General features: G+C 34.1%; 1 protein-coding gene across 2 annotated transcripts; it reads left to right on the forward strand.

Annotated features, from left to right (window-relative positions):
- The first annotated feature begins 12453 nt into the window (after positions 1 to 12453).
- LOC114281529 (alpha,alpha-trehalose-phosphate synthase [UDP-forming] 5) lies at positions 12454 to 19329 on the forward strand. Of its 2 annotated transcripts, none has more exons than XM_028224028.2 (4): positions 12454 to 12813; positions 13417 to 15495; positions 15748 to 16021; positions 18843 to 19329. In XM_028224028.2, the coding sequence occupies exons 2-4, from the start codon at positions 13505 to 13507 to the stop codon at positions 19167 to 19169; spliced, it is 2592 nt and encodes an 863-aa protein (XP_028079829.2). In that variant the 5' UTR covers positions 12454 to 12813; positions 13417 to 13504; the 3' UTR covers positions 19170 to 19329. The 2 variants fall into 2 exon arrangements, with proteins under 2 accessions (XP_028079829.2, XP_028079831.2); XM_028224030.2 differs by having other exon boundaries at positions 12793 to 12891.
- Positions 19330 to 22231: the final 2902 nt, after the last annotated feature.

Below are 22231 nucleotides of genomic sequence, written 5' to 3' on the forward strand. Positions count from 1 at the left end.
CTTATTCTATCTTCTAAATTTTCTAGCATTTGCTGCATAAGTTGATGTGCTCTCACTTCATAGTAGAGCTCTTCAGCCTTTATTTCGAAATCCACCTCTCTTAATCCTTGTTCCAATTCATCAATGTCTAAGTCATCCCAATACGCAGAATCTTTATTCTTGAAATCATTGAATTCTTCAATAAAGTTCTCTGCTTCGTACTGAGCATGAATTCGAAGAGACGAAAGTTGGTCTAAAGATTGTGTAGTAGCCACAGAATTTCGATGCCAGTAAAGAAGCAATGGAAGTTGGTCCAGAAACATATGAAGTTCTGTCTGAGCAAGGGGATTAAGGACATGGCCCCTAGTCAGAATATCACAAGCCCATCGAAGGTTCTTGAGAGGGACTTCTTCCTCGAGTACATTAAAAGGCAAATGAGAGAAGGCTGCAAGCAAAAGCTGAGCCTGTTTCCGCTCAGCTGGGGTAGGAGGAGATAGAGGTTTATAAGGTGGGAAGACATTCTCCATGGATAGAGCAATCTTCAGTTTCTCTGTCCAGGAAGGAATTGGTGGGGGAGAAGGTGTGCATACTTCAATTTCGGGAGACGAAGAAGAAGGTGTGGACGCTTCTGTTTTCGGGGATGACACGGGAGCAGAAGGAACAAAGACATTAATATAATCAAGCCAGTCAGAAGAACAGATCTTCGCCTTCTGGGCTAAGAATGATGGGTTATACCCTTGTGCTTCTTCTGGGCGAGGGGCAGCGTGCACTATCTTTGTAGGCATGGAGGATGTATACCATGCTACAAGAAGATTCTCCTCCAGACTACGCCGATGGTCAATGGGCACATAGGGATAAACAACTGAACTTCGAGTATAAGAAGGAAACTCTAAAGGGTCAGTGAACTCAACAAAATGGTGGTTGATTCGCTCCTTCAAATCATAAGTCTCAGGTACTGACCAGCTTGTCCAGTCAGAACCCCCAGAAGAGGAAGAAGTTGCAGCTTTATCCCATGCAAAAATTTGCGAAGAAGAGTTGCTCAAGTCCATATTTGCAATTTTCCGAATCAAAGGTTTGAGAGCAGATTGTTCGAGCTGTAAAGGTAGGTCAGAGGGAAAAATTCTTATGTCTATGTTTGTAGCTTTCTGAATCGAAGGATTAAGAGCAATGTGTTCGTAATCCAAAGGTCGGTAATTTGCAAAGGCATCCATGACCTGAATATAGAAAGGTGGGTAAAGGTGGGTAAAGGTGGCTAATAAATGCATGCTTTCGATGAGAAATAGCATCGACATATGACTCTTCGTATGCTTCATCACTGGAGGAAAGAATTAATTTGGCCATGAAATGTATCAGTCTGTTCGAATAATAAGACAGTGAAAATACTTAAAGGATCAAGACGAGAGTATTAATACAGATGGTGAGTGACAGTTGCATTTTTGGGAAGACGCAAAACCCATGCACGTTCTAAGACGTGGGAAAAGGGACCCTGATCCACTAATATCACCAAGTCTTGGGCATATTAGTGCGGGGGGTAATGTTGGCTACACATTTTGTGCTAGCCAGTGACAATTCGACGCGTGGCAAAGTAAGGGTAATATGGGGAGACCAGGCAGGTCTTCGATCCTGATCATACACGTGGCAGTTAATATTGGTTGTTATAACATCTGAGTAGTAGCGGATCAACAAAGAGATGTACGGTGACGTGGCTTCAACGGTTGCTCACATTCAAATTTGAATATAGGGGGGAAGCCTAACTGCAAGTGAAGGCGTAGTGGAACTACTTATAAGGTAGCATGATCAATGATCACGGAGGAGCAGTTCGACGGTTTGAAGTACAATTCGATGGTTATCTTCGGAGAGTATAAATAGCATGAAGGATTGCAGAGAAGGGGAGGAAGAAAGATCTAAAAAATTACTTTACATATTCCAGTGTTATTTCCTGTCCTTTATATTTCTGTACTTTAAGTTCCTGCGCTGCACTTCATTTGTAGGAGTAGTTTTCGAGTATATTGCCGCTGTAATTCTCTACGGAACTAAGATCATTGTAAGTTTTTCATACTAATGAAATGCTTCAGTTTATTTAACTGTTCTTATGCTCAAGTTCTCTGAAGTCAAATTACCAGTAAGCCACCAGTAAAAGTCCTCTTTATTGAGGCCAAAAGAACCATAACACAATCGTCTGAATAATTGTTTGGCAATTACAATTCTGTAAGGACTGATTGATCCTTGCTGGCACGCTCATAATTACAAAAGTAACCTTCGAAAGCCAAAAAGCCAACAGAAATTAAAACCAAACATATATGTGTTTGTAAATAGTTTTCAAATACTTCACCTATAATTTTCAAAGTAGTTTTTCAATAGTCATTTTTGGAATATTAGGAATCAGTGATTGTTTCAAAAATTTATTATTAATTCATGATAAAATTTATGTTTTTAAACTTTAGGGAAATTGCCTAAAAACTCCATTAGTTGAATGATTTATAGTTAGGTTTATTGTAGAATACTTTTCGTAGTTAAGTTTCTTGTAGGATATTTTTTCTCAGTCCATATATACAAGCCTTCTATTATAAGACGATGATACTAGAAATTTGATATTTGTGAACCAAAGATTAAGGTTTGTTCCCACTATGCTCCATATTAATTTTTGTGAATTTTTTAAAAAATCTTTATAGCATTTTCGTGATTTTTTTTTTTTTGTGATTTTTTTTTTTTTGGTTATGTAGGTGTGTGGAATTATTTTTTTATTTTTATTTATTTTTGTGTGTGTGCGTGTGTGTGTTTTTTTTTTAAATTTTTGTTCCCATTGTCGTTGTTATTGTCAAGATGGAGCTTTCCTTTGGACAGATCATTGAGCGAAACTGGGAAAATCACATCGTTGTAACTAACTCTGAAGCAGAATGTGAGTCCATTTGGTTAGTGAATTTCCTTGGTGGAATGTGCTAAAGAAGATTTTATTGATTTGATCTGAGTTAAGAACAGGGGTAGTAAAGTTGAAACTTCAAAAGAGGAAATACAAGAGTGGATCAGAAATGCTACAAGAAACTGTGATGGAGACTACCAGATCTGGTAATTTCTTTGTTGAAGATGACGATTGTTGAATATGCTCAATTTTTATTTTTTATTTTTAATTGTTTTAAGTTGCTGAATGTGCTATGATTTGTTGTAGTTGTTGATGTCGATGATGAAACAAATTTAGATACAGTTTAAACATATAAACAAATTTGAATTCAACAGATAAAATTGAACAAATAATAAAATTTGGATAGTTATTTCAAAAGATAAAAGATTAAAATTGAATAGATTATAAAATTTGAATAGATATTTGTACAGTTATGGGAAAAAGCATGTAAAATTTGTTGTTTTGCTGATGAGATAATGAGGATGGGGGGATGAACATTTACACAGATAAAATTCAGACATATAGAAAATTTGCACAGAAAAATTTGGACAGATAGACAAAAAAAATAAATAGATAGACAAAAAGTTTGAACAGATAGAAAATAATTTGAACAAATAGATATAAATTTGAACAGATAGTCAATGAAAAGTCAAAAAGATAAAAAAGTCAAGAGATAAAATTAAAAACAAATGTCCTATAACACTTCTCACCAAATTATTTCACAAAGTGTGCATCTCTCACAAACAAAATAATATCTCCAAATTTAATGGTTTAGACAATTGCTAGAGTGAATTTTTCACTTATTTTCTCCAAAGCTTATTATTAGTTTATAATTATTTTTATAATTCATTCCCCCGAACAAGACTCTATGAGAAAAAATAATATTATAATTATTATATCAAAAATGCTTCATATTATTAATTTAACACCACTAAACAAATCACTAATGATGCGGCAAGATGTAGACTCCACACTAATATAATAGTTTGGCCTTTGTTTTGTTTTTTATTTTTTTTTTAAAATTTTTTTTCTTATACTATCACGTAGTTAGTACTATTTTTAGTGATGGCTTACTTAGTAGTCTGAATCGGAACTCTCATTATATTATCTTATAATATTTAAAATATTATTTTTGATAATGACACATTATTATTTGAAAAATGAACAATATCAAAACTGGTTTGGCAACAGCCAAATTTGTTGTGGGAATAGCAAAGGGGTAGGGTGGCTAGATGGGCAGCACGTTTTTTGGGCATCCCACGTGGTACGAAACTCAAATAGGTAGGAATGTTTTGAGAAGTTAGTTAAAAATTAATTTTTTAATTTATTTTATTTTTTTATAAATAAGTTATGTAAAAAGTGATGTGATTCTAAATTAACTAAAAGTTGGAAGTTAGCTTTTAACTAACTTTTCAAAAGAGCACATAGGGGGTGATTATTGGGAGTCTAGATCTTTACTTGCTCTTTCTCTTTGCCTCCCTACTTGTAATGGTAGAAATATATTTTAAGATGATCCAACGGTTTATATTTATCTATTTAAAAAAATTTGTTTTAATTTTTTTAAAAATAGGCAGATCTAGACCGTTGGATCATCCTATAATGCATCTCTACCATTACAAGTAGGGAAGTAAGGAGAGAGTGCGAGTAGAAGATTCTAATTCAATTATTGGTACTTCCATAGCACTGTGACGTGGTGTTTCATGATATTATAATAAATAATGTTTTATATATTAATTAGTATATTAACGAATGATGTGACATAATTTTAGAAGTTTTGAATCTTTATAATTTTCATAATGAGTGAGCTTATAATTTTGAAATTGTAATGTCATAATATATATTGGTACACTAAAATAGACTAATTAGTGTATGTAACACTATTATATTATAATTGACCATGGTTCTATATGCACCAATTGTTATATCAATTAGCGTACCAGCATATGCTATGATATTGTTATTTTAAAATTATGGACTTCATTTATTATACGAACTATAAAGACACTTATTATAGAAACTATAAAGACTTAAAACCTCTAAAATTAGGTCACTTCATCCGTTAGTACAGTAATTGATATACTAATTGATGCGTACAGCTTTATTTTATAATTGGTGAAAAAAATAAGATATTACCTTCTTCGTCCCAAAATAATAGTCCCTTTTGAAAATCTAACTTTTTTTTTTGTAATATAATTATTACATTTTAAAAATATTAATTTTTCAAAATTATCCTTTGATAATATATTTTTTTAAGAATATTAATTCTTATAATTGTACTTTTTGTATTGTTAATAAATTTAAAAGATGAAAAAATAAAAAAATTATATTATTTTAATCCTTAATTTGTTAAAAATAAATTAATATTTTAAAATAATAAAAAATAAAATAAAAGAATAATATTTTGAAACGGTGGAAATATAATTTCATGTTGATTGTGAGAGTGCCTAATAATTTTCCATGGTTTTGAGTGCCTTTTGACTGTGAGCTGACCTGTCTATTGGAAGACCAGAAGATGTTATAGGTTAAGCAATCAGGATCGTCAATAGCAAAAGGACAAAGCACCTTTTAGAGTAACACGTGATTTTATTATTTTTTAAATATATAATATAAAATTATAATATTTTAAATTATTTATTAACCATAATATTATAAAGAATAATGTTTGAGAGTCCGAAATTAGTGGCTCGAATTTGGCTCAAAACCCAAAACGACGTCGTTTTGGGTTTTGATTTTTTTTTTTTTTTCTTCCTCTTCTTTCTTTTCTTCTTCTTATTCGTTTTGAACCTGAGAAGCAGAGGCGAGAGAGAGAAACAGAGGGGAGAGGTGGGAGCTTGCCATCGCTCGTCGGCCAATCGTCACAGCTCGTCGGTCGTCGGGTGATCGTCGCCTCTGCCTCCGCCCGCCTCTGCCTCTGCCTCTGCTTCCGCCCGCCTCTGCCTCCAGCCCTATTTTTAGAGCCCTCTCCAGTTCTGCTTCTCCTTCTCTTCTTCCTCATTCTCTTCTTCTTCTTCTTCTTCCTCCTACTTCTCAAATTCGAACCAAATTTGGCTCGAAACCCTTTCGAGCTCTGTAGCAGAGCTGTATTATAAAATATCGCGTATTTGAAAAGTACCTAATAATCACCCAAAAATCATATACCATAGCATTAGTAATTGAACTTTTCCAATCCTTTGTTAGATAATTATACCTAATTTAACTAAATCAAATTTTCATTAAAAATAATTATCAAATGAAAAATGAATCAAATCTTTCATTAGATTTAATTTTTTTTTATCATTTAAAATTGATTAAATTATTAAAAGATGAAGGATTGGAGATGTATATTTCTTATTTGATGTGGTAAAAGAAAATTTTTAGATAGGTTAAACTACAGTTTGAGAAGTGGTTTTGTGGGTTTTTTTGGCTATTTTAGCCACAAAAGACAAAATAAGTTATTTTAGCCACAACAAACAAAACATTACATCCAAACCATAATCATTACACTCTTCTCTCACAAAAAAAGTCAAAAAAGTTAAAAAGTCCTTCACAAACCAAACTTTTTAGCCCAGGCTAAAATAGCCAAAAAAGCCAAAAAACTAAAAAGCCAACTTACTTCCCAAACCAACCCTAAATATCTTAAAAAATATTTGATAAAAATTTTGATTCTCACCTTTGGATTGACTATATCAAATTAAACTTTGATCTAAATTAATTATTGAATAAATTCGATGAAAAGAGAGATAACCTAATTTAATATATAAAATTAAATATATAAAGTGATGATCAATTAAACTCGTTTGATAACTACAATTAATATTACTTTAAAATTTAAGTCTCTTAAAATATAAGTTAAAACTTAAGAAAATTTTAATCTATAAGGCCTTGTTTGGGAACGTGCTATTTTAATAACTTTTTGATTTTTTAACTAAAATATGAGGTAAAAAAAACTAGTATGTTTGGAATAATTTTTTGACTTTTTATGAAAATATATGCAAAGAGTAGAGAGAAAAGAGAATCTTTGACTTTCTGGTATAAGTTGTTGGCTTTTTAATTTTTTTAGTAATTTTTTAGCTTTTATGCTAAAACATCCACTTGCCAAACGATGTCTTAATTATAACTGAATTCATTAATACTAAACATAAATATTGATATATATTATTATAAAGTCACTATCATCATCACCATTATACCACTGTTACCACCACCATAGCTACAACTATTGCTACCACCACTACCTTAATCATCATTGTTATTATTGTCATAAACATTACTACCTCTACCGCCATCACCACTACGACCATGTTGCTATCACTACTGCCATGTCACTACAACCATTACCACTACCACCATCATCATACCATCATTACTACTATCGCCATCACAATATAAAAATTAAAATATATAATTTTCAAATAATAAATTTTAAATTTGATTTTATACATATTAAATAATTTATTTTAATTCAGTACTTAAATTTTTATCAAACTACTTTTCAATTTAAAAAATTCAATATTTAATTTTCAATACTTATTTTTTAATTTTTAATTTTTAATTTTTAACTTTATCATACACCACATTACACGTTAAATATACTCTCATTATTTGAATAAGACGAACGTTAACAATTGTTTCACATATATAGTTCAATATTGAGATTGAGATAAAAAAAAAAATATTTACAAATGGTGAAAAGTAATTATATTTAACTTGGGTCATTGCTTTAAAAAATATAATAAAATTTGATTTTTTTTTTTTTTGAACAATTGAATAATGGAAAAAGTTAAGACAAAGGATTTTGTCAAAAAAAGGTTAGAGAAATTGAAAAAAAAATTCTTAGTATTTGACTTTGTAATAAAATAAATTATGATTTTTTATTTTGTTAATTTAAACTCGATTTTTTGGATTAATTTTCAATCTAAACCATCAACATATTCCTGTTAAGTAAAATTGATGAAAAAAATATTTTAATAATTAAATTTAATGTAAATGTAATAAAATATCTAAAATGTTATTTTTCGTGAAATTTAATGACTAAAATATTATTTTTTTGTCAATTTTACTTAACACAAATAAATAAATAGTTTAGATTCAAAACAAATTAAAAATTAAAAAAACAAAATAATAAAATTTATTTTATTATGAAAAATATTTAAGATCCACAAAAAAATTACTCACAATTTGATCTACAATGATATGACATAATATATGTCAACTTTTAATTTATCAAATTCTCAATTGTGCAGACTTTATATATTTTGTCACAACATTGTCGAGAAACTTAAGGATCTAATTCGTGACACTCTAGCACCACTATTTTATTAGAAGGGCCAAATTGTAATTTTGTTTTGTAATATCTCAAAAGATTTCATTCAAGCGAATGTTGTGATTATTAATGCGATACCTTTAGGGGTGAGCATGGTCCGGATTGGATCGGATTGGGGGTAAAACCAGGACCAATCCGTTATTTACGGTTTCTGAAAAATTGGAACCAATCCAATCCGTTTAAATCATGGAACCAATCCGAACCAATCCATTTAAATACGGATTGGATCGGTTTAGGACCACGGATTCACATAATTTAATAACAAAAAAATATATATATAACACTTTAATTTCATAAAAACATAAACAAAGCGCTATATTAGTTCCACAATACTGTTCTAGAATTTAAACAACCATAAGAAAATTGATTTCACCATAAGTATTTAAGCCATTACAAATTAAAACTAAAAACTAACAAACAAAAGTAATAAAAGAAGATATTATGCGGGTTTAGGTTTGAGTTTAGGTTTTATATGGAATAAGAGAAGATACTATGGGGAGGATGTATAATAAAAATATAGATTATTTGTATACGGTCCGGATCGGTTCCAATCCGGAACCGTGGGGTTCAATCCGGAATCAATCCGTGGACTACGGATTTTTAATTGTTCAATCCGGAACCGAACCACGGATTCAAAAAATCAACCCAAACCTATCGGATTGGACTGGACTGGATCGGATTATGGATTTCACGGATTCCTTGCTCAGCCCTAAATACCTTAGGTATGTTGTGATTATTAATTTTATATTAAATGATTGAGAAATAAAATAATAATTTGTAATTGGTCAATTTGTGATGCCATGGATTAAGAAATAATTTTTCCGATATCAGGAACCTTCCTTCGGTGGTATCATTATCATCAGCATCAGATTACAGTAGTCCTTGCTGCACCCGATCTCCTCAACCTTCAAAAAAAAAAAAAAAAAAAAAAAACTTTTGCAAAAACCGGCTGTGTTTTAGAAAAAGCCAAGCGGACAAGCCGATGAAAACCATCTATCGCAGAAAGCATCACACACAACGCGTGTACATCACTCGCTCCATCCAACGTCATATCATATGTCACATCATTTCAATATCTCATATTATTGGTCCACGTCACACCATACGACAACATTCTCCAATCACAATATTGTTGTCGGTTTTAAAGGGCTTGTTTATAATTTTTTACATATTTTACTTCTTTGTTTATGTAATTTCAAGAACAGCAATGCTACTCTCTACTAAAAGTGGTGTTTTAAAGTATTATTAATGAGTTAGGTACTCTTTAGTAACATTTACGTTTTCAATTTTCAGTTTATAAATTTTGCCAAAAAATAAAAATACAAAAAATGTGTTTTCATTTTGAGTTTTCAATTTTTTTTTTTACCACCCAACACTAGCCACCACCCGCTACCATTTTCCACCACCACCCACCTCCCACCACCACTCACCACCCACCTCCCACCACTACCCACCACTCGCCACCACTACCCACCTGCCATCCACCACCCACCACCTGCCACTACCATCCACCGCCCGCCGCCACCACCCGTCACCTACTTGCTATCACCACCCACCACCCACCTGCTATCCACCACCCACCACCTACCTACCACCACCATCGATCGCCTGCCACCACCAGCCACCTGTCACCCACCCACCCGCCATCACCACCACTCGCCACCCGCCACCCACCACCACCCGCCACCACTATCACCCACCCGCCACCTACCTACCACCACTACTCACCACCATCCACTCGTTACCACCTACCACCCGCCACTGTCACCCACCCACCCACCCACCACCACTACCACCCACAACCACCACCACCCGCCACCACCCACCACCACCGGCCATCCGCCACCCACTTTCCACCACCACCCGCCGCCGCCGCTGCCGCTACCACCACCACTACCCACTCGTTACCACCCGCCACCGTCACCCACCCACCAACTACCACCACCTACCCGCCACCACCCACCACCACTCGCCATCCGCCACCCACCACCCGCCACCGCCACCGCCACCGCCACTTCCACCACCCACTCGCTACCACCCACCACCTGCCACCGTCACCCACCCACCTGCCACCGTCACCCACCACCAGCTACCCATCACCCACCGTCACCACTTTCCACCACCGTCTTTCGCCGCTACTTGCCACCACTTGCCATTTTTCACTCTTTTTATATTTTTAAAATTTTTTAAACATTTTGTCAATTACCAAACGCATTTGTAGTTTATGTTTTTCTAAAAATAAACAAAAAATAAACAAAAATCAGTTTATAAATTTTTTGTAAATATAAACTGAAAACGTAAACGTTACCAAACACACTCTTAACATTTATTTTATTTTTTTTTAAAAAAAAACACAAGGCACAAGCAGTAGGTGAGACCCACTGCCACATCATCAGTGATAGCACTAATTAGCCTACGTTTGGGGAGAAAATTTTGGGGCTTTTTTGGCTATTTTAGCCACAAAAGACAAAATAGGCTATTTTAGCCACAAAAAACAAAACATCACATCCAACCCATAATCATTACACTCTTCTCTCACAAAAAAAGTCAAAAAAGCCAAAAAGCCAAAAAGCCCTTCCCAAATCAGTTTTTTAGCCCAGGCTAAAATAGCCAAAAAAGCCAAAAAGTCAAAAAGCCAACCCACTTCCCAAACGTAGGCTTAGTACTCCCATTCATTTTCCTTTCAAGAAGAAAAATAATATGGTACAATTTTTTTCATTAAAAAGTTAAGGTAAACATATACGTCATATATATCTTATAGTTAAAAAAAAAAATTTAACTTTAATTTTTTGAATCATAATTAAATATATATATTATAACTAAACATAATATAAGGTATAATTAAAGAATTTACGTGTCATAACTAATATACTGTTATAATTAAATAAGAAAATTGATAATGACTAAAGAAAAAAATAACATAATTAAAGGTGCATATGATATACCATTTTTAAAAGAATGTAGTTTAGAATTTCCCAAAACATTAACATTATAATCATTAAAGTGTATAAATTTTTTTTATTGTTTTTTGATTTTTTTTTACTGTTACACTTTTCTGTTATTTTTCCCTTTTTCAAAATTAGTTTTCTAATATTTTAGTTTTTTTACTTCGACTAGATATAAACTTTAAAAATATAAATTTGTTAATTTTTTTAAAAAAGAAAATATAAAAAAATTGGAAAGTTAAAAATATTATTTCAAACTTATGAAAGTACAAATAGTTTATTTATTAATTTGTATATATAAATGTTGTACTTTCATGAGTTTACAATAATAGTTTCAACTTTTTACTTTTTTAATATTTTCAAAAAAAAAAATTAAATAAAATATGAAAAAAATTACTAAAGACAACAAAATTCAAAAAATATAAAAAATTACTTTTAAAAACTCAAAACTAAACAAAATTACAGCTTGAATCGCATTTGAAATTAATAAATCTATTAGTTATTGATATAAATAATATCTTACATAATAGGATAATGCTAAGATAATAGGGTGTTTTGAAAAGATAATTAAAAATTAATTTTAAATTTTTTTTAAAAATATATAAAAATATAAAAAATAAAATAACTTAAAATAAATTAAAAATTAAAAAAATGACCTTTTAACCCACGTCCTAAACGAGGCTAATGTTATGTACACACTCAAAATCACACAACAGAAAATATGTACACACCCTAATCGGTTCACTCCCAAAAAAAAATGAAGGGATATTTAAGTGTAAATCTTAATAAGTTGACTTATTATTTAATAAGGCTTATAAAAAAATTTATCATAAAAAAAGTTATTAATTATAAGTTTTAATGATAATTTATAAAAATTATGATAAAAAAAAGTCATTAATTATCAATTTTTAACGACATATATAAAAAAAATTATCATAAAAAAATTATTTTTATTAATAATTTTATCAAGACTTATTTTCAATAAGACTTGATAGAAATTAAGTCTAACTATTAGGGCATGTTTGTTTGAGTGGACATGTGCTTTGGATTGGATTAATAATCCAATAAAATTAATAATCCGATATTTGGTTAAACAATTGAAGTAGGGACTAATTATTTTAAACTTAACTATTAGTTAAGATAGGATACATAATCCAACGGATTCATAGTTCTAGGATTATTAGTCATGGGAATGCTAATCCAGTCCGCCCAAACAAACATGGCCTTAGAGTCTACTAATAATTTACCCAAAAACAAAGATGGTTGTTGGTTACACGCGCTAAATTCACGCGTGGTGAAGACAAAAACAAAAGGGCTCAAGCAGAGTTAGGTACACACCTGTCTTCAGTAAAAATTGATTAGAAGGACATTAACCAGAGTTAAGGTGAGAAGTTGCAGCCCACTATTCTCTCTTCTTGCTCTCATCACAGGCACTCCACAGACACAGAGAGAGAGAGAGAGAGAGAATCAAATGCTCTGTAAATGGATAATCCTTTTTTCAATTTTATTTTTTGGCTCTCAGATGTAAAAAGATAAGAAAAGAAATGTCAATTTGCACAAGGGTCTGTTGTTGATGCCATTGTTGCAGAGAGAGAGAGAGAAAGAAAGGAAGGGATCTTTTTGGGATTTTTTTTTATATGGGAATCTTTGATGTTTTTACCCAGATCACACTCTCTCTACCTTGAAAGGTAAGCTCATATTTTGCTCTATCATTTTGTGCTTGTGTTCTACTTTCTGGTACTTCTGTGCACTACTTTTCTCTCTTGGTATGTTCTGAGTTTGTTCCTGTTCCATTTACTTGTTGACTCTCTCTCTCTCTCCAATCCTTTTTTTTTTTTTTTTTTTTGGGGGGGGGGGGGGGTTGTTGTTGGAAGATGGGTTGATTAGGCATTTCAATATGTGTGGCTATTTGAGTAGATTTTGATCCCTAGAGGTAATTTTATCAGTTTAGGGCTTGATTTAGACTCTGGGTATTCCTAGTGTTTCTTCATCTAATTTCTTAATTTCTTCAATATTGTATTGTTTTTAGTCCTATTCAACTCTTGGGTATTTCCAAATTTTAGTACAATCCTTCAGTACTGTTCAGATTTTTCCGGGTTTTGCTCAATTGTTGTTGTATTTACTGATTATATGACTTCTCTATGAGAGTGAGGTTTTTGCAGTTTTTTTTTTTCTTATCATGCCTCGTATTTTCTCTGCATTGAATTTTTTCATATTTTGTTTTTTGAATTTCTGAAGCAACGGTAGATCCCGAGAAGGATTTTTTGTGATGGGTTTTTTTTTGTGTGCAGAACTTGATAGTATTTATTGGATAAAGAAGAAAACACATTGCCATCTTGGTATTCTTAGTAGAATTGAGTCATAATTCCGTATTTGATCATGGTTTCGAGGTCTTATTCTAACCTTTTGGATCTTACTTCCGGTGGATCCCCAAATTTTGGTCGAGGGGGCCGGAAGTTTTCTCGAGTGGCAACTGTTGCCGGGGTCTTATCTGAATTAGATGATGACAATTGCAATAGTGTTGGCTCTGATGCTCCCTCATCGGTCTCTCAAGATCGGATTATAATTGTGGGTAACCAACTTCCACTCAAGGCACATAAAAGTTCAGATAATGATGGAGGGTGGAATTTTAGTTGGGATGAGGACTCCCTTCTTTTGCAACTCAAAGATGGTCTTGGCGATGATCTAGAAGTCATCTATGTTGGTTCTCTTAAGGAAGAAATTGACCCCGATGAACAAGATGATGTAGCACAAACCTTGCTCGAAACTTTCAAATGTGTCCCGGCTTTTATCCCTCCAGAACTCTTTAGTAAATTCTATCACGGATTTTGTAAGCAGCATTTGTGGCCTTTATTTCACTACATGCTTCCTCTATCACCGGATCTTGGTGGGAGGTTTGATCGGTCCCTTTGGCAAGCTTACGTTTCTGTGAACAAAATATTTGCCGATAAAGTCATGGAAGTGATCAGCCCTGATGATGATTTTGTATGGGTTCACGACTACCATTTGATGGTTTTGCCAACGTTTTTGAGGAAGAGATTTAACAGGGTGAAGCTCGGATTCTTCCTCCATAGTCCATTCCCATCGTCAGAAATATATCGTACACTATCTGTAAGAGATGAACTTCTACGAGCACTTTTGAACTCTGATCTTATCGGTTTCCATACTTTTGACTATGCAAGGCACTTCCTTTCTTGTTGTAGTAGAATGCTTGGTGTTTCTTATCAATCCAAGAGAGGTTACATTGGGCTCGAGTACTATGGTCGCACTGTAAACATTAAGATTCTCCCAGTTGGGATTCACATGGGCCAGCTTCAGTCTGTGCTGGATCTTCCCGAGACTGAATCTAAGGTGGTGGAGTTACGTGATCAATTTAGGGATCAGACTGTTTTGCTTGGGGTCGATGACATGGATATCTTTAAAGGGATAAGCTTAAAACTACTCGCTTTTGAACAACTGCTCATACAACATCCTGAAAAGAGGGGTAAAGTTGTTTTGGTTCAAATAGCAAATCCCGCCAGAGGCCGAGGGAGAGATGTCCAAGAGGTCCAATCCGAAACTTATGCTGCTGTAAGCAGGATTAATCAAACATTTAAACGGCCAGGATATGATCCGGTGGTTTTGATTGATACCACGCTTCAATTCTATGAGCGAATCGCTTATTATGTAATTGCTGAGTGTTGTCTTGTGACGGCTGTGAGAGATGGGATGAATCTTATACCTTATGAATATGTTATATGCCGACAAGGAAATGAGAAGCTAGATAAGACCTTGGGACTAAACTCATCAACACCGAAGAAAAGCATGCTAGTTGTTTCGGAGTTTGTTGGGTGCTCACCTTCTCTCAGCGGTGCTATTCGTGTTAACCCATGGAACATTGAAGCTGTGGCTGAAGCTATGGATTCGGCCTTAATCGTCTCCGAAGCTGAGAAACAGTTGCGGCATGAGAAACACTATAGGTATGTGAATACACACGATGTTGCATATTGGGCACATAGTTTTTTGCAGGATCTTGAAAGGGCGTGTAGAGATCATGTTAGGAGGATGTGTTGGGGTATTGGTTTTGGTTTAGGATTTCGTGTTATTGCTTTGGATCCAAACTTTAGGAAGCTTTCGGTTGATCATATTGTTTCATCGTATAAGAGGACCAAGAATCGGGCAATTCTATTGGATTATGATGGTACTATGATGCTGCAAAGTTCAATTAGCACCACGCCTAATACAGAGGCTGTTGCAATGTTGAAAAGCTTATGCAGAGACCCCAAGAATGTGGTCTTCCTTGTTAGTGGGAAGGACAAGAAAACTGTGTCTGAATGGTTTTCTTCGTGTGAAAAGCTTGGAATAGCAGCAGAGCATGGTTATTTTGTGAGGTACACCTTTAACCTTGTCTCATCTTAGAAATTAGAAAATTTATTGTTTTTTCCAAATTGAAATTATCCAATGTGGGCATGTTAACACAGGCTTGCATTCGGTTCATCAGCAGCTGTGATATTTTGATACAGATATATAGTCACTATTCCACCTCCCAAACAACCTTTTTTTTACCTCCTAGCGACTTTTCATTATTTCTTTGTCTTCTTCTTCTCCCTATTGAAGCCTAGTTGAGTTTTATTATATTTCAGGCTCAATCATGAGGCAGACTGGGAAACTTGTGTTGCTGTACCTGATTTTTATTGGAAACAGATTGCTGAGCCAGTAATGAAATTGTACACCGAAACAACAGATGGTTCTTACATAGAGGCTAAAGAGAGTGCTCTTGTTTGGAATTACCAGTATGCAGATCCGGATTTTGGTTCATGTCAAGCTAAGGAGCTTCTAGACCACCTCGAAAGTGTTCTTGCCAATGAACCAGTTTCTGTTAAGAGCGGCCAACACATTGTAGAAGTTAAACCACAGGTATTAGTAGTACATTTTTTCAATTAATTTTTTTTTTCTATGTTGTTTTTCATTTTCTTGTGATATAGTTCACCATAATCATCAGTTCCATAGTCATAGTTCCCTGTTTTGTAAGAATTTTCTAATTGATAATTAGGAGCCAATTTGTTTTTAGCTTAAGTTTATCCATCTATATCTCTATATATAAAGATATGTATTTATTTTGTTTAATTAAGTATATAGCCCTTGATAGAACCAAATGGTGAAAAAAGATTCATGCAACCGACTCCACTTGATTGGGACATAGGACTTTGTTTGATTTGGTTTGATCCACATAAAAATGATGATATGATTCTTTGAAAGGCGTGGTTTAGATTCTTCAATTACCTTATTCTGGAGTTGGTCGCTTTTTAGTTGTAAATTGTAATGGTTGGAACATAATTAAGCTTATTTTTTAAAAAATTTTTAACATGATCCTTTTGGTAGTGTGTATTATAAACTTCTCATAAGCTTTGAGTTTTGTCACTATTTAATTTTTTTAACTTTTTCAAGAACTGCGTGTTCCTTATTGAGCCTTTGCAATTAAAACTAACCATCAGCAGAATGATGGATGATGAATATCTAATGTTTATTTTCAATCTTTGGTTATTTATTACTTTCTATATGACCTTGATGTTATGTTTGGATACCTATCTGTGAAAATTTATCCAAGTCTTTAGAATGATTTTGTGGCTTGTTTTGCAGTCATATTCTTGTGGCCATATATATTCAGGAACATGCATTGCCCCTTTGGCTACTACTTTTTCTCTTCTTCCATTTTAGTTATTTTTACTTCTGTTTTTTTAATTTTTTATCTGTCTTAAAAATTTTCACAACAGGAGCTACTTAGGTTAGTGGTGAGGCTTGGTACATCTCTGTAGAAGTATGGAAAACTTTCTTGGACTCAGCTTGGAATTCACATTAACCTAAAAAATTTCAGTATCATACCAAGGACAGATAGTCCATAAGTGAAAAGGCAATTATTTCAGTTTTTTTTCCTTGGGTAGATTGGAGGCTGTAGCCCAAGGGAGGGGGAGCTTTGTCTGTGACAAGACACAAACCTTGACCTTCTTAACCAACTGAGCTTGCCCCAGTTGATTTTTCAGCCTTTTGTGATGAGTTCATTGTACACAACCTATGTTTCATGGACTTTTCAAAATAAAACCAATACCTATGTTGGACACCCGACACTTAGACAACAGTTTGGGATATGTTGCCAGATACTTTCCATTGGACACCTCATACACACATATATATATATATATATTTATATTTATCACTATCATCAAATGTATATATATATATATATATATATATGTATTATTGTATAAATGCTACAACTAGAGTAAAATATGTTTTTGACACTGTACCTTACAAATAACACTATTTTATCTCCCACAATTGATAAAATATAAAAATGAACTTTTTTCTATTGAGTCCCTGTAACCTTAAATTTGAGGTTTGATGGGTCCAAGCCCTGGATATGCACCCACACCTTACACCTGTACCTGAGCCGATGTACCGCAATCTATCTTTTCTATTCCTTTTAGTTATATAGGTTGGAAACTAGTGCTTTCCCTCGATAAAAGCAGCAATGGTTAAAGGTAAAATGAAGGGAAGTTGACTGAGTGGTCAGGGACTCACGTGTAACACAAATCAACTAATGCATTGATATGCAAAAAGCTAATCAATCTGAGTTGATGGTGCTAAATGGATGAGAGGAAGTCTAAAACAGACAAGGCAAGAGTTGAAGATGTGACGTGGGAATTGAAGTGATTGCTTGGACTTGAACTAAGTATATTGTTTTACCCAAAAACCAATTGGAGAAGAGGGATTATGTACTAGTCGGGATTGTGTCTTATTGAGTTGAATTGTGGTATGAATGGGAAAAAAGGATAATTACCATTTGCCCCATTGTGGGTAGGGAGATTAGTCCCAATTTCACTTTGATCACCTCTATTTTGAAATCCGATGCTCACACACCCCTTGTGGCATGGACCAAAGTGAATTATTAATTTTCAAAATTTAATATTTTCTTGGCCAAGGTGAAATGGTTTATTTTCCCATTCTAGTCCTTTTTTTCTTTCACTTGGAAATTTTAATTTGGTGAGAAAACAATTTGGTTGAATTTGAGACTTTAAAGCTCCTAAAAGGACCAAATAAATGTTGCTGATATAGGAATAGTTTCCAACAATTCATCTTAAACAATGTATCGGTGAACCTCATTTACCACTGTTATAGTACTATTTGAGATGTTTTTAATGATTTACTCTGATTCTGTTTGTTCATTTGAAAGCAAAAGATGAACATCTTTAAGTTAAAATGTAAATCAAGCGAAATGAGCCAAAAGGTGTAACTTGATGTTCATGACTAATTTTTAAAAAGACTCGTGATGATGACTCTCATGATTGTGGATTTTCTTATTTTCCTTCCTAGTGGATCCCCAATTCATCCTCCATTTTTTTGGGGGGAAAATTCGACATAGTGGGACAGACAAAAAATTACAAAAATATGGGGGGGGCAAGTGTTTTGTGATGGGATGCAAGTAAAAGGTAGTGGGAGTTGCAAGTGTAACTTGCACCGTTCATGTTTGTGTAATTTTTTTTCCCTCTCACTGGAATGTAATTCGCCGTTTTTTTTGGGGTGATAATATCTGATTAGCTGTGACCTTACAATATTTGTTTTTGTTTGTTTGTTTTATTTTATTTTATTTTTAAAGTTCTTTGAGTAAAAGGATCATTCAAATTATGTGAGCCCATCCTCAAAATCTTATTACCTATTTCTTGTTATCCTTCGACAACAGGGAGTCAACAAGGGTCTCGTAGCAGAGCGCCTCCTAGTCACCATGCGACAGAAGGGCATGCTTCCAGACTTTGTACTTTGTGTTGGGGATGACAGGTCAGACGAGGACATGTTCGAGGTGATACTAAGCGCCATGGCAGGGCCCTCTCTCTCCCCGGTTGCTGAAGTGTTTGCGTGCACTGTTGGCCAGAAACCGAGCAAGGCCAAGTACTACTTAGAGGACACAACCGAGATACTAAGAATGTTGCAGGGCCTCGCTGCTGCATCCGAGCAGTTGACTAGAAATGTTGCCCAAGGTCTGCAACCTGTAGTCATCGATAGAGAATGAGTTTGAGATCTCTTTGTTTTTTTTCAGCAGTGTATATTGGGTTTTGGCTGTGCAAAAAAGATCCTTTTGACCCATGTTGTATTTTCTTGTAGGGGTTGAATTTGATTGATGATTGGGGGATTTTGTTCTATGTTATATTATGTAGGTTATTGAAGTTTTATTTGGCTGTGTTATTGGGAAGTGTATTCAAGTTTCTATATGAAAATTTATTCATTGTCATAAGTGGCATTGCTTCAAACAGATTTGGAATCACACACTTGGACTCACTCAAATGTATAGTATTAAATCGCTTTGGAATAATGTCGCTAGTGGTATTGAATAATTATCCTTGTACTGGTTGGTTTCACTTTGTTTTTGGATCTTTTGGTAGGAAGTAAAAGGGGCTCATGCAACCAACCAATTTACTTGACTTATTTCTTTGGACTTCCAAGTCAAAACCATTTTAGGGTTAAAATTTTAAGAAAAATTATAAAAAAATAAATAAATTTAGGATTAATAATTGTAAAGGTGAAGTAAAAACAAAATTACAAAGAGCTGGAATTTCCTATTTAGGCCTCGTTTGGGAACATAATATTTTAGTAATTTTTTGACTTTTTACGAAAAGATGTGTAGAAAAATAGAGAGGTGATGTGACTAGTTTTAGTTGGCTTTTTGGCTAAAATAGTCACTCTCCAAACGAGGCCTTAATTATGGAAAGAGTAATGTTATACAAATAAATTTTTCTTTCAAACTAATGTGACAATTATCACATTAGTAAATTGGGTCTTATTTTACATTCCAAGTTTTATCATTCCATGCCGCAATTAATTTTAAGAAAAATTTGTAAAAAAATAGTTTGTTAATGTATTATTTTTTCATTGAAAATATCATTTTATTTATTATTATCTTTCTACTCTAGTCCCACCGACAACTATTCCTCCACCCTCTTTAACTGCTAGCCACCTCTCCCTTATCCAATCTCACCACTACCTGTCTCACCTTTGTGCTTTCCCAATCTCCCCAACCCCTTACCCACCATTAGCCCTCTTCATCGCTATTATTATTTTCAAATATAGTTCAATTATTGAATCACTTAATTTATCGTTTAAAATTCTTTAAAAAAGCTTTGTTTGAAACATGAAGGAAATAGTTAAAAAATTAAAAAATCTTTACAATTATTATACTATTCTTTATGTTTTTCTATATGTCTTTTTAGAAAAAATTAAAAAATAATTAAAATAATCAATTTTCAAATGAGGCAATTTATTTTTGGGAAAATCGGTCTAAGGTCCCTATCCACCTTTTAGTAATGGATTAGGTCCACAATATATTCTTTTGTAGTCTAAGGTCCCTCACCCCCCATACCCAACAAATTAGACACAGGTGATAGAATTAAGCTTCCGGATAACAAGGTTTTGCAAAAATTATTGTTTGCTATCATCAAATCCAATAGATCAACCGCATCATAAGCTGCTTCCTCAACTTCCTCCAGCCATTCACTGTTGGCGATTTCCTTGAAGAAAAGTTTATGTTCTGCAACAACCACTACCTCGACAATTTGATTGATAGTGAACCGGAGTTTTGTGAGGTCGCACTGCATCGGGACCAGATCGTTGCGATAGATACCATGGAGGAGAAACGTGTAGAGAGTGAGCAGGGTGGTGGTGATGGTGGAAGGGGAGGAGAAGAGGCGGAGAAGGTGGTGATGGTGGATATGAAAGAGACTCCAGCTGGAGAAGCAGCATCAAAACTCAAAGCCACTGATCAGACGAGCGGTCAGACTCTCGACGACAAGGAGGGTAAGGGCATTGCTGTCGTGCGTCTGGAACGCAAGAAGTGATCTCTTGCAACAACCTTGTGCAATTCAATGCAATGCTCTTATGTTTCTCTTGGTTTTTGGTAGGGGTGCAACTCGGGCGGGTTCGGTCGGGTTGGGGGTCTGCCCAAGCCCGACCCGAATTGTATTTGGCACTGCCCAAGCCCGCCCAAGCCCGACCATGAACCCGAACATTGTTGCCCAAGCCCGGCCCAAGCTTTGTATTTTGAACCCGGGTTGCCCGAATTGCCCGAATTGCCCGAGTTCAAAAACCTGTAGGTAGATCTAAGGGTAGACATAAAAGATGCTAATCTAATGGTAGAAAACTAACCAAAAAAAAATAAAAAATAAAAATTAAGACTAACTCTTTTACTTAATAGAAGACTAACCAAAAAAAATAATAAAAATAAAAATTAAGACTAACTCTTTTACTTAATTTATATATATTACATAATTTATTAAATTATATATATATTATATATTATATATTATATAATTTATATAATATATTAAATTGAATTCGGGTTCGGGTTCGGGTTGCTCGGGTTGGCCATTGGTTCTGCCCAAGCCCGGCCCGAATTGCAATTCGGGCATAAAAAATCTACCCAAGCCCGTCCAGATTACAAGATATAGTTGCCCAAGCCCTAAAAAAACTCGGGCTGGGCTCGGGTTGCTCGGGTTGAGCCCGCCCGAGTTACACCCCTAGTTTTTGGCAGTTAAAAGCTAGCTAGCTTGCTTTTTGTTTATGCATATGACTTGGACTTTTGTATGTTTTGTGTTTTTTGGGGGTTAAGGCTTGAGCGTTATATATATATATATATATATAAAAGATTGTGTATGTTTTGTTTGAACACAAGAAGCATCCTCAATGGACCCCTTTGTGGAGCTTGTCTTCAAAAGTTGCCCAAAAAAATAAAAGCTGTGTCTAGGAATGCAGTGAAAACCAAACCAACTTTATTAATTAGGATGTATGTACAAAATGGATTGGTACTACTGGGCATAATCTGTATTATTGTGTTTTGGTAGTATCTAGATCAGATCACATTCTACAGCAAACAGTTTAAAATCTATTCCCCTCTCACTAGAAGTGTCTGCAATCTCTCTTTCTTGGGCTTTCATGATCATATTCAGAGATAATTGTTACACATTGTGTTTTGCCTGGAATTCTGAAGATTGAAATGCAGAAAACAAACTCCTCACAGTATAGAAACCCTCATCTATTCAGATTTCAGATGCAAAGACTTCGTGAATTTTGACCTAACTTCTC

This window comes from Camellia sinensis, chromosome 11 (genome assembly GCF_055761805.1).
Source record: "Camellia sinensis isolate YWXY chromosome 11, ASM5576180v1, whole genome shotgun sequence".
In the NCBI taxonomy this organism is placed as follows: domain Eukaryota; kingdom Viridiplantae; phylum Streptophyta; class Magnoliopsida; order Ericales; family Theaceae; genus Camellia; species Camellia sinensis.